General features: G+C 43.5%; 1 protein-coding gene across 2 annotated transcripts in view; it reads left to right on the top strand.

Moving 5' to 3' along the window:
• Nucleotides 1–10,272, top strand: part of LOC116941304 (dedicator of cytokinesis protein 1-like) — a 227,278-nt gene extending 217,006 nt beyond the window's left edge. For both annotated transcript variants that reach the window (XM_032952216.2, XM_032952215.2), the window contains exons 46-53: nt 14–190; nt 1,562–1,645; nt 2,345–2,482; nt 4,902–5,056; nt 5,594–5,849; nt 6,074–6,212; nt 8,607–8,779; nt 9,062–10,272. In XM_032952216.2, coding sequence (XP_032808107.1) covers nt 14–190; nt 1,562–1,645; nt 2,345–2,482; nt 4,902–5,056; nt 5,594–5,849; nt 6,074–6,212; nt 8,607–8,779; nt 9,062–9,154 — 1,215 coding nt within the window. In that variant the 3' untranslated portion in view covers nt 9,155–10,272. The remainder of the gene's footprint in view (nt 1–13; nt 191–1,561; nt 1,646–2,344; nt 2,483–4,901; nt 5,057–5,593; nt 5,850–6,073; nt 6,213–8,606; nt 8,780–9,061) is intronic.
• Nucleotides 10,273–18,565: the final 8,293 nt, after the last annotated feature.

The raw sequence follows: 18,565 nt of genomic DNA, 5'->3' as shown, positions 1-18,565 counted from the left end.
TCGATACCTGCAGGTGGAGATCAGCCCGCTGGAGAATGCCATTGAGGCCATGGGCATTGCAAATGATGAGATCCTCACCATGGTGCTGCAACATCACAACAACCCCAACCTTCCCATCAACCCGCTGTCCATGCGGCTCAGCGGGATCGTGGATCCAGCCGTCATGGGTGGCCTGGCCAACTACGAGAAGGTCAGGGGTCGCGGTGGAATGTTTCGCCACTGAACGGCTTGCGGGCCTGCCGATTTGCACCGCCGCGTAAATAGCGCAGGGCCCTGCCATCACGCATCACCGTCATTTGTGCTTTGCGAGCCGAGTTGCACAAATCTCAGACTGTTAATCCATGGCCCAGAGCAGAATACGGTGCCACGAGAGGTGGAAGATGTTTAGCGAAACCAGTTTCTGGAAGTCGACTTAATAAAAGTTGATTACGTGATAACCTACTTTCTACGCTTTTTAACCTAGGAAAGCCTCTCTGAGTCGTCTCAAAGCTCTCCTGCAGGAGGGTCCTGCTAAAAAAAAAATAGCAGTAGGGTGCGACAATTTCTGTCTATTTCCCAATAGATTACAGTGCTTATTAAAACAAGGTTATTTCTGAAAACACTTTTACTGGCGATTTGTAAATCATTGTAAAAATTAAGTCCTGCCATCTTAGGTGATACTAACAAGTTAAATATTTGGCATGCGCCCAGCTTCGATGGGCGATACAGCCAAAAGTAATTAAATGTGTAATGATTTGTCGATTCAAATTGATTCCTACACCCATGAAACCATAATACAAGCATAAAATTGTGCATCTATGGATTAGTCAGTTACCAGGTCGTCATTGAAAAGAGCTTCTTAGTAGCTTAATGGGCCTTATACAAAATCAACTGACTGAAGTTACACAAATTATGCTTGAATACAGGACAAGTTGCATACGAGCGCACCTTACATGCAGTTCTGATGTAAGAAACAGATCCTCAAATTACACTCTGTATCAGATGTTGCTCTTTACTCACCCCAAGGAGTGTGGCTTATACCTCAGCGTCCACAGTATGCCTTTACACAAATGTAATAAATGAGACAATGTTACAAAAAGAAACATTCGTAAATAATACTGTGACTGTGAATCGTAACAATCCATCATATCATAAAGGTGGTGCATTATTACTATGCCTATGTTTTATATGTGTGGGGAGCGGTAGTGTAGTGGTTAGCCCGCTGCGCTTCAAACCCGGCAACCCAAGTTCGAATCCGGCTCATGGCCAACACCAGTGTGACGATTATCTGAACCGGTCCTGGGCCTCCTCCCCCTAGGTCAACTTAGCCTCAAATGAGTAGCTGGTGTGATGTGTAAAAAACATTGTCACTAGGGAGACAAAGGCGGCCGGGCGTGGTGCTGGCCACCCGCCACCTCGTGTGCCGTACCGGCCTTCAGTAGGTGCCCCCTAACACTTGCCCCAACAGTCTGTTAAAGGCTATACGGGGAATATTCGTCTTTGTATGCTATATGTCTATACATGCCTGTGTGCACGAGTCTCAGTGTTGTTATATGTGGTTAACTTACGATACTTTTGACAGGCTTTCTTCAACGACAAGTATGAGAAGGAGCATCCAGAAGATTACGAGAAGCTGGAAAAGCTCAAAGATTTAATTGCTTGGCAGGTAGAGATATTTTTTCATGTCACTCATGGATTATTTTCAAAGTTTAAACTTCAACTTGGAAACTTCTGCTGCTGAGATCGAAAGAGCTATTATATGTCGGCCGCATAGCTCACTGTGTTCATCCACTGGAACAGACGTCTGCACCCAGCAAACCTTAGATCTAGAGTTTAATTTAAGGCCCAGATTGGAGCGATTTGAATGTATATCACTCCAGTGTGTGTGTGTTTTTATGCTTTCCAACTAACGTTAAAACTATTCATGCATTAGCTCTGTTCCGTCAATAACAGGGGCAACTATATTTGCGCAAATATTCGACATCAACCAAACTGAAGTATCATCTTGTTACGGCTATTAGTGATTTGCCCGATTGAAAACTCGTCGAATTAATCAAAAGGTTGCCCAAACTTTGGAGTTACAAACAAAAAATGGTATTTACTAATATTGTGACAGCTATCTGTCAGCTTCCATACCGATAATTCACTACTTCTAAAGACCAGCGCATATTGAGAGTGTTGCACGGTCCTCGCGTGCGCATTATTTTTCGCGAACCCTCTTTAAAAGGCACACCGATGTCCGAGGTTTACACGATGAAACTATCCGGAGATTCTCGCGACATGTGGCAGTGTGCAACGGTGAAGCGAAGCGATGATCTCGGCGACAGCAGAGCCCATGAAATAAACACTTCAACCTTCGTTTCAGACACCGATGCTGGCAGCTGCGGTGAAGATCCATGGCGAGAAGATCCCAGAAGACCTAAGGCCATTACACGAGCGCGTCGAGAAGTGTTTCCATCAGTTAAAGGCCAAGGTGGAAAAACAGTACGGAGTGCGCATTCTGGTAAGCTGCGTAATAGTGTTGCATTTACGGAATGTAAAATAGCCACGACCCTCACCAGGACAAGCGGATTGAGAAACGAACGAGCGAGACAAAATTAGCTCAACATCATTTCGCACATGGTGCCAGCTGCATTTCCACGTACAATGTTACGTTTGTTTCACCTGCCTCAGTAAATTAAAAAAACAACAACTATTAATCGTAGCAGGAAATCAAAACTAATGAATGGCTCACCGAGCTGTTAAGAGTTTGCAGTACTTTTTTTTTTCCACGTGAAATGTAATTCTCATCATCAGCCATTATCTATCCACTGTTTGATGGGGGCCTCCTCCACCCAGCTGTTATCCCAGATGGTGCCACACTGCCACAATCCATCTCCTCCACGTGAGCCGATCCCGTCGCTCCATCTCTGCAGTGGGCATCCGCTTGGGTGCATTTTCTCCTTTGGCTGCCATTCTGTCGGCAGTCTCCTCCATCGACCATCATCGCGTCCTGCCCAGGCCCACTTGCTGCTCCTTACAGTCAATATCATGTCTGTAATTTGCATTTGTTCCCTTACATGTCTTTCTGTCTTTCAGTGTAATTTCCGCTTGCATTTATCCAAGCTTTCTTTGCAACTGTTCACGTGTTTTAATCCACGTCAAAGCAGGCAATGTATGCAATAATGAGCACTTTATTATTCAGGCACACGGGTATGATACTTTTCAAGACCAAATTCAGTTTCCAAACGCTAATCCTGAAGCGTTACTACAATCACCAACTTTACAGAAATGCTGCCATGGTGTGATGGTTAGTACACTATAGACTTTCTATCCTTAGGTAACCATACTCTTTGGTTCTTTCGGTAAAGTCACATAGATAGAAAATTACTAATAGGTCACGACGTTTCGATCACAACACAAGTGACCGTCTTCAGGTGACCAATTCGAACTCGCAACAGTCGAAAAAATTGTCAAGTTGATCAAAATTCCCCGCCTCTGCCCACGCAGCGGTATAAATGGTATACCACAGCTAATCGATCAACAGGTTGTGTGTGGTGGGGTAAAATGTGGGTACTCTCATTTCTTCCAAGGGCATTTAGCCAGCGTGGCAGTGAGCCAAAATACCTTCCAGGAGGCCCTTCTGACTAGGAGTGGCATGAGCAAACAAATGAGAGGCTGCACCTGTGTTCTACTTGCATGAACAACTTCACTTGGCTTTGACATCGACAAGTGTCAGACACAACCTCCGACATGGCGTGGCGAAGACCTACATTTCCCAATCCATAGGAATGCAGCCCAAGAGGCTGAAATACAACTCCTTATTGGATTGCCGCTTGTCTGCACAAATGCTGCGGCTTGTCAATTCTTGAGATCACTCGGAGTGATCACGTGAAATTCAATAGAACTTAACACTTGCTGCAACCATAATCATCCTTTTGCATTTCTTTACAAACTTGTGTTGCGCCCAGGTACTTTCTTAGATTCCTGCTGCAGATGACCACACATTATCAGCAAATTTATATTACCTGTCAGTCAAATGTGTGTTGATGTCTTTAAGGAATATAGTGATGTGCTGTTTATTTATCTGCCATTGTATTTTGTTATTTATAACTATGATTATGGTAACACTTATTTCCCCAAGTTTATACTTCATTGAGTTCCAAAGTTGCAATTTGGGGGAGGGGGATGGCGACATTGCTTTGTGTCATCCCGATGAATTCATTTGCGGGTCCATTTATTCAAATTTGAAAAAAAATGTACCGTGACGCCAGCAGGCATGGCCTACTCTGAATAGCGTCGCACAGCAGACATCCCAGTGTGATGCCGACGACAAGTGTGATTTTACGCATTGATACATCCGCAACGGCGCTCGGATCGCAAACTCTGGCAAGAGGCGACGGCAAAACGCGGTACCGCTCGGTCCACGTCAATGTCCTGTAACCGCTGTCGTCGTCATCGTCGTCATCGTCAAAGATGTTTTGGGGGTGCAATGTTTTGATCTTGCTCATTGTGTGCCATTTTATTGAGGGACTAATGCTGCGTGGCGTTATCTTTGGTGTGGTCTGGGACGGTTTTTGTTGCTGTTTTGGCTGCCTTGTCCAACCTTTGATGAAATCTGATTTCTAAAATTTGTAATTTATATTTAGTCACTTGCTCACCTTTATTTTTGTACTGTTTGCCGTTGTAACTTGCTGACCCGTCCATACTGGACATCTGTGAAAATGAGCTCCATAGCTCATCGGGTTCCTCCAGTTGTAAATGACGATTCTGATTCCGGTTATGTTATTCTGCTTCTTTTCTGCCTTCCTGCGTTAGCGCACAACGGTGCAGCGACACCGATTTAAATAATAATAATTACAACCCCATAAATGCACGTAATGATGTCAAGGTCTTATCGTGGTCATCAATCGCCGCTCGCTGCTCCTGCTGCCGTTCCACAGCCCCTGCTGGAGGAGAAGAAGGGATCTCGGAGCCGCAGCTCTGTGGCCTTGTCCATGGGAATGGGGTCAAGCCCTTACCGCCCACTGTCTGTCATCTCCGTGTCATCGGCCTCGTCAGACACTCCCACGTCGTCACCCAAGCCTCGCGCAGAAACGTGAAGGCGCCCCCACCCCCCCCCTTTCAGCGCACAATGAAAATTCATCTCCTGCCGAGTCCGTGTTAATGGTGTTTTTGTCGAGGAATTTAAATCAATCAGTGCGGTGACAGGGAAAATGTGACGTGCCCGTGCGGTGTTCCGATCGTCGTTATGGTTTGCAGGCGGGGGGGGGGGGTTTGGTTACGTAAATTTACGCGTTCGTTTAATTACAAATTAAATTATAAGCACAGTGTGCACATTTTATTCGCCTGCAGGAATTTTAATCAAGCGCACGTAAAATTAATGCGGAATTTTGATGATACAGTAGGTTGAGTTATTATGTGCAGTTATTTATTTTACCCATCATAAAGGTAATGTCCATTTAAATTTGTACTGCTGGCAAGTCAGCACAGTGTCATGGAAATGCTAAAAGTATCCATGTAGACATTATGGTAAATTCTGAAAGTTTATTAAAATATATACTTTTTTTTTTATAAATCATCCTTAATCATTGTCAGCTAGGCCATGTTTCTCTCGTGATCTATCCACCCACAGGACCGACCACACTCCCCAGAAGAAGTTTTCCTGGGCGTCGGCCGTCAAAGCACTGGAAAGAGCTCAGGAGGGCAATCAGTCCCGAGACGAGGATGAGAGGAGAGAGAAGAGGAGGGAAAAACGCAACAGCAAAAACCTGGAGGGCCAGGAGAAGGAGCGGGATGCACCGCTGGCAGAGCCAACGCCCCACTTCCTCACCGCCACCATTTGCCACCAGACCGTCCACAGCCAGGAGTATGGTGCCACGTGTGAACAGGTGCATACGTTTTGGAAAATAAAGAGCGTCACGTGAACGGCATTCGTTTTCAGGCAATTCGCTTGCACGCCTACGTACAGGAATATTCACGACACGCCAAAAATGTGCATTTCGACAGCCGGGTGACAGCGACGCGCCGGCATTCCCGGCCTCGCCGCCGCATGCGGGCGTAAGCGACCGTCGTTAAAGCCCTTTCCCGCGACGTGTGACCGATCTCCCGGCAGGCGTCGCCTCAGAAACCAGCGCGGCCGAGACTTCCGCCGAACACGCAGCGTCGCCAGTCCACGTCCGCGGTGCCGACAGTGCCCTCGTACCGCCCGGCGTCGTTGGCCCTCGCCTCCCAGACGCTGGCCACCATCGGCAGTGCGACTCGCACCTCGCACAGCTTGCTTGTTATTTTTTTGCTGTTTTTTTTTTGTTGCGTTGTGTTCGTGTTTCATCGACGTGCTGGGTAAAACGACAAAGCAGCGCATGGTCCCCCTACTGGCGGAAAATGTACTCGTCTCTCAAATGGAAAAAAACAGCTGATGTAAAAATGACTATTAATATGATTCATAGTCTATTTTTATTGTTACTAAAGGCAAGAAAGGTAAAGTTGGAACCCTATAATTGCTTGCCTCCAGTCGCTCCTGATAGACGGCACTAAGTGGCGAGATGTTTGCTCCCTCGCCTGGTATGCAGGAGGCCTTGGGTTCGATCTCCAACTTGACGCCTGCTGTATATTTGGAGTTTTTCATGTTCTCCCCGTGGTCGCGTCAGTTTTTCTCTGCGTCCTCCGGTTTTTCCCTCAATATTTAGAAACATGATAAGCCACTTTGTTGAGCTATCATTTGTTGCCAGGTTACTTCTGGAAAAGAGCTACATGGCTCAATCGGCCTTACCTGGTACAACTAGTTTAGTTTGGTTTATTCAGAGCTCCTTTAAATTGCATTTGGCCTATCTTGCGTGCCATCCCGGCATCTTTGGAGATGTGGGTATAGCTCCACTTTTCCCCGCCGCTGTTCCCGTTCAACCTGCTGGTGGGAGATTTAAGAAACTCGCACCACTGTTTCATCTGCCATGCCAGGAGATCGATCGAGTGACCTCTGGATTGCTCGTAGGTGTGGTAACGATTGCACCTTTGAAACATCCGTATTTTCTATACATAGTTATTATTATTTGTTAACCACGATGTAGAGCTATGGAATTGTTTCTAGGTTTTCTCACTATAATCACGTGACCTATTATTTGATACTTTTCTGAATTCCTTTTGCGTATTCTGCACGCATTGCTATGCAGCTCGTAGTCTTATGCAAAGGTTAAAAATCAGATGGAAGAGCACCACTTACATGGCTAATGTTAATTCAAAACACATGTCCCAGAGGCTTCACTTGTATGTCACACTGAAGGGTGCACAAGAGATATATTGCATGCACGTACGTGTATGTGCGCAGACACGTATACCCTGAATTACCTTTTGTTTTGGAATTGCCCTGGATATATTTTTGGTTGCAGCAGGTTTAGCGGTATATTATGACAACTTAACCTATTTAATAGTATAAAAACAAATATGACTTCTGGCTCAAATTAGCTTTGAGGCTTTACTCTTGTTTATAGCCCCTGAGCCTTTGGTGGAAATTCCACATTACTATGGCAGAGGTAAGCATAACCACAATACAACCACTGTTGATTTCACCACAGTTGTATTTTTTTATGACCCCAAAGGTGTTATGGGCTGAGTGAACCCCCAACTAGGATTTGAAAACTCGCAACCTTCAAATCGTTAGAGCCCGCAACTGCCACTGAACTACCCGGCGAGATGGAGAAAATTAACATTTGAATATTAATACATCTATCAAATGTGCCAAAATGAACAATACACAGCTACAACACTTGACAAGTGATGTCTTGGTCATTCCTGAGCCAGTAGTGGAAATTCCACATTCCCATGACGGGTTTCTTCCCCACAAAGTGGTGCCAATTGCATTGACCCCAGAGAGATGATGAGATGAGTCGCCCTCTAACCAGGATTTTAATCTGCAACCTTCCAATTGCGAGCCGCTTGCTCTACCGCTGAGCCATCTAGCCAATACAACCTATTTACTGTAAGCACATAACGCCTATATGTGTTTCTATTCATAATGTTATATTTGCTACGGCACAGTCTTTTGAAAACCACACTCAAAACGGCATTTAGAGACAAGTGTGAATGTCCTTGGGTTTAAAGTTTGGGCGACACGGCTCTGCAGGAAACACACAAGACAAACTACATCTGCATGAACATACATGGCCTGCTCTTATTTACTGAACAGTTGCCATGACCCGCCTGGCAGTGACTTTGTTGGTGTGATAATATCATGGCTACAAGGTCGAGTTTCCAAAGATGCATGTTGTAATGTCTAGTTGTGAAAATGTCCTGGATAATAATAAAAATGTACTGTGTAATGCATGCATATTTTGCGAATTAGGCGCATTGTTCGATCGAGAACTTGTAAGCGTGGAGCGAGAGCTTGAAGTCAGCCTGAACAATTGAGCACTGGGTGGCTATTTGAAGGTGGATCGTTACATTATGTGGCTATTCATCGGCACATTTCCGAGTACAAATCACGCTTTCTTTTTTTTAAGTTGCTCTAATATTTGCGGAACATTTTAAGTTCACCTTAATGTAAACATAAAAAAGCCCAATGTGTGTAAAATGTGACACGGCCCTCTTTTATGTTACGTAAGAAGGTCTTCCCATTGCTGTGTTCTCTTCTTTGCTCACCTGACCAAAAATAGGCGCTCCGGACCTCACGAACCTGATCCCTTCCAACGGAGCTGTAAATCAGCTGATGCCACCTCCACTGCCACAGAAGGGGTCTTTCATCAGCGACCCCAACCTTCTGGATGACACTAGTGGACGTACTCCTGCGTACAGCGGCTCTCAGAGTGGGGCAGCCGCAAAAGATGATGTAAGCCGTGAAATACGTTGGGTTTTTTTTTGGTCAGGGGTGTTTCATTATCTCAAGGAATAATTTTGCCGTTCCGTTCCTTTTTTTCGTCTACAAGAGATGTTTATTGTTTGTGATTTAATAACGCCAGTGATTTAATTGGCATGTAACGATCATGAAATAAAAATACAAATATTTAATTCATAATTTTTTAATTGTGAAAATAATCGATACCGAATGTCCTGGGCATATTAACTGCTGACCTCCTGACTCGTGCTTTGTTTTTTTCTTCTTCTTCTTCAGAAATTTGTCACGGATTTCAGTCAAAGCACCGTGAGGAAATCACCACCTCCGCCGCCTCCAAAAGCATCTTTGAAACATAAACCGCAGCAGTAGATACAAAGCCAAACTCTCTCCATGGGGAATGGAGCCAGAGCCGTTGTTATTTACCAACCGGATGGCCGCGTGGCCCTAATGGCCTTTTAGTGCAAACCTAAGATCAATTATCAACTCACGCCTGCAAGGTGTTTCATTGCAATTCGAAAGAAAGAAAACTATATCAAGATTACTTTTTACTTAGCTTTGCACCAGCGAGCCTAGCCTCATTTTTCGTTTAATTTTGCTCTAATAGGTTAAGGACCATTTGTTTTGCTTTCACTGCATTTGAAGGTGCTTATTTCTACACAAATTAAAACATATAAATGTGCGCTGCCTTAGCGCAAGCAAGCCTTTTTTGCGATCATTTGGCAATGTTACATATTTATGAGCTAGCTTTAATAGTGTCTTTAAAATAAACGCCTTTTACGTGTAAGGTCGAACGTATTTTACAGAAGGCATGATGAAATTAATACCAAACTATGGAAGTATTGCCTGCTGTAACGGTAGTAAGCTCATATTCTTGGTTATTTCGGTAAAGTCACGTAGAAGGGAAACAAAAGAATAAAAAATATATAAAACAATAAAATTCTCACGACATTTCGACTGCAACACAAGTAATCATCATCAGGTAGTAAGCTCGTGCTGGATCTATGAGAGACATTAATCTGGCCATGCTCAATGTTTTTATATGAACTTGTAAATTTGTGGTTTATGTTGGGATTCGTTTGTGCATTATGGTATCAGACCATAAATTAGCATTTTACGAGTTTCAAACAGCACAGCATTTACGCTCATGGTTTTTTTTCGTAGTGCTAAATTTATTATCGTGACAAAACTTTAGTCATTGATGGATAGAAACTCACTGGCATAAAAACTAACTGGAATGTCAGAGGCTTGTACATATGCATTTTTTAACAAAATGAGCATATTTTTACATTCAGAGCTCATATAAAATGTACTTTTTCCACTTACTGTGTGTGCTTTTACACTTACTATATACAGAAGGAAAAAACTGGAATTGCATTGCCAAAATTAATGATTTATTATTAAGTGATATTTTAAATGTTTGTAACAAATATATGATCATGTTACGCAGCCAGCTTAAAGATGAAAATAAAATTGCCCTTGAAATAAAATGTGATCACAAACATTTGTCAATTTTCGAGGAAGACGTTTAACCATTAATATTTGTTTACGAAAGGGTGGGTGGACTATTCAATAATGTCAGCTTTCATCAGGTGAAGTATAAACAAAAATACGCGAGAAAAACAAACAAACACGAAATATTTTATCTCGTGTAATTACAAGATTGATGCTTTTCATTTAACATTATTGGGCAATGGTATTCGGGACATACAGGATTTACATGCATTGAGCAACAATCATTATGGATCATCCAAAAACGACGACTAATTATTCTCAATTTCAAGAAGGTTATCGCTTCACCATCATGCATCACTCTGAAGTGATTATCTCATGTCCCTTGGCAACGCACTTTGCTACGCTGCACAGTTGCAAATTGGCAAATTTTTATGTTGCAGTTTTTCTAACACTATTCAGATTGAAACGCTGAGCATATGTTAGTGTTCCATCAATATGCAATACAACCACCCCCCCCCCCCCCCCCCCGCATTAACGTATGTAGGAAATGAACTAAACAGCCCCTGGGTGAGGCCCACACTCAGAAGAAAATTGGAATTCTTGGAATAAATTGGCTTGCGACATTTCAATACTTTAACAGAGAAAGGCATATTCTAAATCCTCACTGACTTGGCATGCAAGGGAACCTTGGACTTGGCCGGGGTTAATTAATAATGAAAACTGGCAATCAATATATATTTTACAACTTCTCTCAAATCGTATGCAATTTATGCACTAGTGCCTTAAAATGTAATGCTCAATCTGACACGACAATGATGGTTGTGTTTAGTTGTGTCAACCTCCACAGGACCCGTGTGAAAACACGATAGTGTGATGCTGCACTGGAGACAATTTCAAATAAATAGCCACTTGGTAAGTGTTTTGTAACGTAAGCCTGCCGTGAGGGTATGTGGATTAGGCACGGAGGCCACTGAAGAGGTATCATTTACAAGGATATTTTTTGTGTGCTTTCCAACATGCCCCAGAGGATTAGCCTCCTACTTCCTCATCCTATTCCGGAATAAACTGCCCCCACACCCCGTTAAGTCTTGCTGTGCAATCGGTGGGGGGGGGGGGGTTGTTCCTCCTAAGTTCGTATTGTCCTAATGTATTCGTACATTTGTCTTTGCATCATGCAATTTGGAATTTCCACTAAAATCCGTTAGCAATTTTTTTTCCCGCTGCCGGACGAAGGTCTTTAATGACGTCACCATCTAGGTCGGCCATGTGTTGTCACAATCCATCTCGCTCTTACGCACGAACTGATCTAATCGCTCCATTTCCGTGTTGGGTCGGCCTCTCATGTACATAATTTCCTTTGGCTGTCATTGTATCACCAGTCTCGTCAATTGGCCGTAATCCCAACTCGCAATGTGTCCAGTCCAAGCCCACTCCCTGGCTCACTCTCATTGACAGTAAATTTGATCTCTGATTTGCAATTTGTTCTATGATCCGTGTATTGTTCTTTAGACATCTCACAGGATAATCATCTGCATGCAACTCTCCGTGCTTCCTGCTTTTGCTCAGTTGTGTTAGTTCCCATTGGTTTCAGACATCCTGGGCAACATAACCGAGCGAACGCCTGCTCTCTTATTGCCGAGAAACAATTCCAAAAAGTATATTCAAATCTCCCGAAACTCTTTTTTGGATCGAGAAACTTAACACCATAGGTAGGCCATATGTTTAAGGTGGCTTTCAGACCGCATCCATTATTTTCGTCTCCCCCTTCCTCTTTTCCGAACATAGATGGACTCGTCCATCTGAATAACTGCCAAATCGCTCTCCGTGGTGCTAACGTTAAAAAAACCGCTACTTTTTTCTAATTTTCTTGTTGTGGTTTTCACACCTAATGATGATTGCTTATGTTGCAGTCGAAACGTCGTGATAATTTTATTGTTTTATATTTTTATTATTTTATTGTTTCCCTTCTACGTGGTGACTTTACCGAAAGAACCAGGAATATAGGCCATATGCTGTCTTTCGTGTTCTTAAATTCACTTCTCCGAAAGCATCCCTCGTCTTGTCCAACCCCTCGTGACATTTTAAATTCCGAGATACGAGTCGAACAAAAGTCACGCGCAACAAGTTTGCTGAGCAAAATAAAACGACTGTTGGAGGGACGCAACTTGAAACGAGTTGTTTTCCTCCTAGCAGTTCACGAGACAATGACATTTAAGGAAACGCATCTTAGTGATGTGTAATTTTTGAACGAATACCATTTCCTAAATTGATGATGCATGCACCAAAATGTTTATTTAAAAATACTTTTTTTCAATTTGTATATGTTGCGCGTGACAGGTTTACATGACGCCTGGAGCTATTGGTGTGGCCGCTATATTCACAACATAAATATTTTTGCGATGATTTTGATATGTATCGCGACCCTGAATTGCAAACATTACATTTCCCATGGGAGTGAATCGTTGCACCCCTAATCGATACTACGGCACACGATTCAATTCAATAAATTGCCCAATCTCAGGTTTACCCGCAGGACATATTAAGCCAGCTTTGTTTTTTGTAATTCTGTACTTGCCAATGAAACAGTAGGTGCTGTGCGAATGGACTGGCACGGGAACAGGTTCACTGAATGTGTCGGTAAAGATGAATCCTAAATGATTGACAGCGGTTATAGATGATTGTTATACTTCAACTCTTTCGTCGAGTGGCATTAAATGCCTTGAATTTTTCGCATTGTACTCAAAATTACAGTGATCTCAACCGGCCAGGCATGCGGCTCAGCGGCATATAGAGAGCAAATTACAATCGGTAGGTTGCGAGTTTTATATCCTGTTTGGGTTTTGATTCACCAAATCTATTCAGCTAAACTCTTATACTATATATATTTTTTATCAGGTAAGGCCCACTGAGCCATATAGCTATTTTTTCAGAAGTGACCTGGCAATAAATGATAGCTAAACAAAGTGGCTTTGTGTTTCTAAATGTGGAGGGGAAAATCACAGGACTCGGGAGAAAAATCCACGCGACCACAAGGAGAACATACAAACTCCAAATATGCAGCAGGTGTCAGGCGAGATAGTTAACATCTCACCACTGTGGCGAAATGTTTATCTGGGGCCGATAAAACAAATACCACTTTATGGGGAAGCCAAGAGCGGCTGTCCTATGGATGGACTCACGCCCGCCATTGGAATGTGGAATTTCCATCACTGGCTCAGGGCTGTAAACGGGAGATGAGCAACGCCACAATGCTTACTGGAGCAAGCTACACTTTTTTTACATTTACGTGAGCTCTGTATTGTTCACTTTGGTCTCCGGTTAATTTCCATCTCTGCAGTTTTCCGTCGTGGCAGTGTGCCAGACTTGTCAGCCCACGCAAACTTATAATGTAGGAAATTCTACCTGCTCGGAGTAGGTTTTCATGAAGATGGCTTTGTGCTGTTTGGCCAATAAGCTGTGCCAACCGTTGACTTTAATAATCCAATGTGCGCACTGCTCCATTTTAGTTGTGCAACAAATAAGTTGACCCTGTTTGTGCTGTTTGCAGACACGCGTGTTGCCATTATACACAAGATTCCATTGACTGAATATATTGCTGTTCGTTAGATGTTGTCATTTACCACAGTTTACCTGGGAAAAAAATATAAATATAAACGTGTTTAGGTACACTGCATTATAAAGTTGTTGGTCATCGTGATAATCTATTCCACTCTTAAAATACTCGAGACGTATTTCTCCCATATGCTGCCGCGAGGGTCCTTTACCGAGTGCGGATCGATGACCGAAGAGTCGCCGTGAGTAATAATCACTTACGCCGGTTCGGGCAAACGCGTTCAGCACAGTATTTGTTCACGAAAGGCGTAACTGGCAGTAAGGTGTTGATGCAGAAATGGCCTTAGCAGAACGTGTGCTGTAAATGGGAGTGAGAGAAAAAAGTGAGAATTAAGAGACAGAGGTGTTCATTGGAAGTGGAGTAAAAGCCTCGTCTATTTTTAGTGGTGACTTTTTTTTGTACTTGCAAATTGATCTACGAGGTGTGATGCAGTAGTCACCTCGATAGTGGATGTAAAAGATATAACGAACAAACTCAACTTTCTTCTATTGAGAGCCCGTTATGTCGGTGCCAAAATCGGCAACTGATGGATACGATCATTAGACGCAAGTGGAACTTTGTACAGGTAAACTTTGTACAAAACTGCAGTTAACATCAAACTTTAAATTGCGCGTGACAAACAATTCGATTGTAAATAGGTGAACGATGCATATGCAAGGGGCTATGGCACAACTGCTCTTGTTTAATTGATGTGAACTCTGATATACCAATGTACAGTGTTATAATGATTTAGAAAAGGCACAGGGTCTTAAAAAAAATAAGGACTTTGACATTGCGCTGTTATGTTACTTTATTGCACACAGCGATCAATGTAGCGCAAGACAGATGGCAATAGACTGATGGCCAAACGGTTTAAAGTTTGTGCTTCATCTTGTACGTCGATAGCTGTATGTAAATGAGCCAACGGGGGTTTGGATTTTCGCTGCTGTGGAATAATTCCTGCAGTCACGAAAGATTCAAATCAAGTCATAATAAAAGGAATTCGGCAACAAAAATATTTGTAACCGAGGACCTTAATGTTTAAAAAAACGGCGATTTCTCGTTAACAAGGCAATGGCGTTATGATGTGCGGTGATTTTTTAAAAATGTATATTTGTTACAGTATATTCAAAACGTCGACCGCCTACGTTTATAGCGGTTGTACTGTATCGTTCTCCCATGTGTTTTCGGGTTTTGCTGCGCATTCGTCGGCATGATGTCCGACGTTTCACTCCCGGTGCCGGAAGCTTTTTCAGCAACCGAATACCAAATGCTGAGTTCGTGAAGGGGCTCGCGGAGCGAAATGTCAGACATCACGCTGAGCAAGCACGCGATGCGACCTGTGTCACGGGACAGGATCTGCCATGTGTAGCCGATTCAACTTTCACATTTATTCACTTCAACAAAATATCAAGGAAGTATAAATTTGTATCCTGTTTGTGAATTAGATCATCCAGACTCACGTGTACATTATTATCCATCCTTTCGACTTTCCAAATAACTCCGATTTGAAATCAGTGTGTAAATTGAAAATGTATTTTGTTTTGCTCATGCACTTCTTCTAAGTAATTTCTGTATTATAATTTTCACAGTTATAATTGTTTTGCATGCTAATACGTGACATGAACAACCCTGTGCCAATTCACTGCCGGATGTAGAGGCCACCGACATAGTGTCAGTCATGGAGGATGTTTTGACTATACTTCACCACGACTGGTCAGTGCAGGTTGGTGAAAAGGAGGGAATGGGTTCGGTTCAGACATTGCTTGCCAACGATGTTAGCCATGGCCAGGAATCAAACTCTTGTTCTACCTACACTCAACCATGCTATTTCTGAGTTAACATTTTCACCGCAATGCAATGTTCGAACTTCTGCACCACCACCTGCACCCCCTTCTTGCTCTCGTTTCTTTAAAATAACTCAAATAACAAGACACGGGAAATCAATATGTAACATACACGAGAATAAAAATAATTTCATAACTTAATGGTAGGCACATTCACAAGTGCAGCATTGTGATGCTGTAAAAGAAGCGTTGTGGTTCCTTGCCTACACAAACCGAGCACGACACTAATTGTACGTACCATGCATTTTGAAATAGAGCATTGATTATCAGGAGCTTAGTCATTCTTTTTTAATAATAGTAATAATAATGCAATTTATAATGCGCACAATATTTCACGGTCATAAATGACTGAGAGACTCTGAGGCTCGCAGCCAAGCTCAAGCGTCGCTTAAAAGTAATTGTAGATCAAAAGCTGCGAATATGCAGCGAGGGCGATGGCGTTCCAGATGTCGGTGGGGGAGGGGTGGGGGTGCTGCCTGTCAGGGATTGTCCTGCGTTCTCGTTGGCGAAGAGAGGTCAGTCCTAGTCGCGCTGCGGACAGCTCCATCGCGAGGAGCCGTAGTGCGGTGTGACAGGAGAGCGAAGGAAGATGCGAGGGACGGCCGAGAATAGAGGTGGGGTGGCGACCTTGCAGCTGACACCCCCACCCCCCTCCTGCTGGGCGATGAAGAATCCATTGGGAGGAGCGGAATGAGGGAGGTGAAGGATCTTGCTGAGAGTGGCATGCGCCGAGGATGACGTGAGCAGGATTGTGTTTTTCTTTCACAACCGTATGGGGAGTTTTCCCGAGGCTGCTTGATGGAGATCGAACAAGGACGGAATTGCAATAGGCGAGGCGAGACCAGACTGCTGCCGCGGCGAGGGTATTGATGCTCTCGGTGGTGATGAATGGACGTAAATGACTGAAGGCCCTTCGGTGGCAATTGCAAGATCTCATGATGTGGTTGGGTACGGTTGTTGAGGGGATCAGGTGGAGTCGAGTGAGCGGCGAAGGAACTTGATTTGGTTGGAAAATTGGACGGTGGAGCCAGCGATGAATATACAGGGACTCCTCTGCTTACCAATAAGTTAGGTTCCAGCGGTCTGTTCGGAAGTCGATTTGTCCGTAAGTCATGTCGATTCCAAACGTGTTGTACGGCATGTACACTAAACATGGGGAATATATATATAATCTTCTGTAGATGTAGATGCCACTGGTTCTTCATATTCTGCAGATGTATATGCCACTGGTTCTTCACGTTCTGCAGATGTAGATGCCACTGGTTCTTCACGTTCTGCAGATGTAGATGCCACTGGTTCTTCACGTTCTGCAGATGTAGATGCCACTGGTTCTTCACGTTCTGCAGATGTAGATGCCACTGGTTCTTCACGTTCTGCAGATGTAGATGCCACTGGTTCTTCACGTTCTGTAGATGTAGATACCACTGGTTCTTCACGTTCTGCAGATGTAGATGCCACTGGTTCTTCACGTTCTGCAGATGTAGATGCCACTGGTTCTTCACGTTCTGCAGATATGGATGCCACTGGTTCTTCACGTTCTGTAAATGTGGATGCCACTGGTTCTTCACGTTCTGCAGATGTAGATGCCACTGGTTCTTCACGTTCTGTAGATGTGGATGCCACTGGTTCTTCACGTTCTGCAGATGCCACCACCGCCATCTATTGCCCGGCGGTTAAACTTACGACTCTCGGTCCAAATAGCCAAACTGTATATACGGACCGGGTTTGTTCGCATCTCTGAAATTTCGTAAGTCGAATGTTCATAAGTAGAGGAGTGCCTACACGAGGTGGGAACGTGGACGAGGCGAGACATTGCCCGGTGCCGACCAGGATGGCCTCGTATTTGGAACACGTTCGTCTTCTGCCAGTCAACAGCCGCAGCGAAAAACACCTCGGCCATGCAAACTGCGTGGAAAGGCGTCAGAAATGCTTAAAGCAATCAAACTTGATTGCTTTAAGGATTTCCACACAGCTCTCTCTTTGACACGCTAATTTATCTGCTCCAGCAAACCCACCTCTCTCTCTCTGCCCCCCCCCCTCTCTATTTAAGGCCACGACACAGAGGCATTGGGTCTCTGTGTGTCTATGTTGTGTCTCTCTCTGTGTCTCTGTGTTGTCCCTCTCTGCTTGTGTGTCTGTCTGTGTGTCTCCGTGTCTGTGTTTTGTCTCTCTCTCAAATTTAGTTCTACCTGATGACGGTTGCTTGTGTCGCAATCGAAACGTCATATTCTATTATTCTATTTATTTTCTTTCTACGTGACTTTACCGAAAGAACCAAAGAGCTTAAAGCAAAGTTGTGGTGGGGGCTTTATCTGGCTTGTATCCAATAATATATCGAAACGGAGTAGAACGGTTGTCAGTAGTATTGTTACCAGTGTACGATATTTGGAGGAAATAAAAAAATGTCCTCGCTGGATTCATCCGAAGCACATTATTAATTCTTCAATTCTGTGCAAACAATTGTTAATGCTGGCGTCCTGGTGGATTTTGAAATTGAAAAAGCAATTATGTGATTTTATTACTTGGAAATTGTATTTAGCTGCTCAAGTAAGAAAAAGAACTGCCGAAGGTTGTGCACGCAAATGTAAAGCCAGCCGCTCGAGTGGAGGAAGTTGCATTTAATTTGTATACTGAATTTAAAACAGCTCTGTCATATTTATTTATTTTTATTTGGGGGGGGGGGGGGGGGGTAGCTCCTAAACCTCTGGATGGATGAGGCTAAAATTGTCCTATTTGCTAGTGGAGCGCTAAAAGAGCAATTTTGAAAAAAAAAATTCTCAATCATATTTTTCATCGGGTGAAAAAAGAAAAGAATGCAAATCGTGTAGAAAATCGCCCAATTTTGGCAACTATGCATGTGCAGTATTGTGCTCCATCTAGTGGAGAACA

Source organism: Petromyzon marinus, chromosome 11 (genome assembly GCF_048934315.1).
Source record: "Petromyzon marinus isolate PM22_M1 ecotype Great Lakes invasive population chromosome 11, UKy_Petmar_22M1.pri1.0, whole genome shotgun sequence".
Lineage (NCBI taxonomy): Eukaryota > Metazoa > Chordata > Hyperoartia > Petromyzontiformes > Petromyzontidae > Petromyzon > Petromyzon marinus.
Note: the sequence above shows the minus strand (reverse complement) of the source record. Positions and strands in the feature narration are given on the sequence as shown.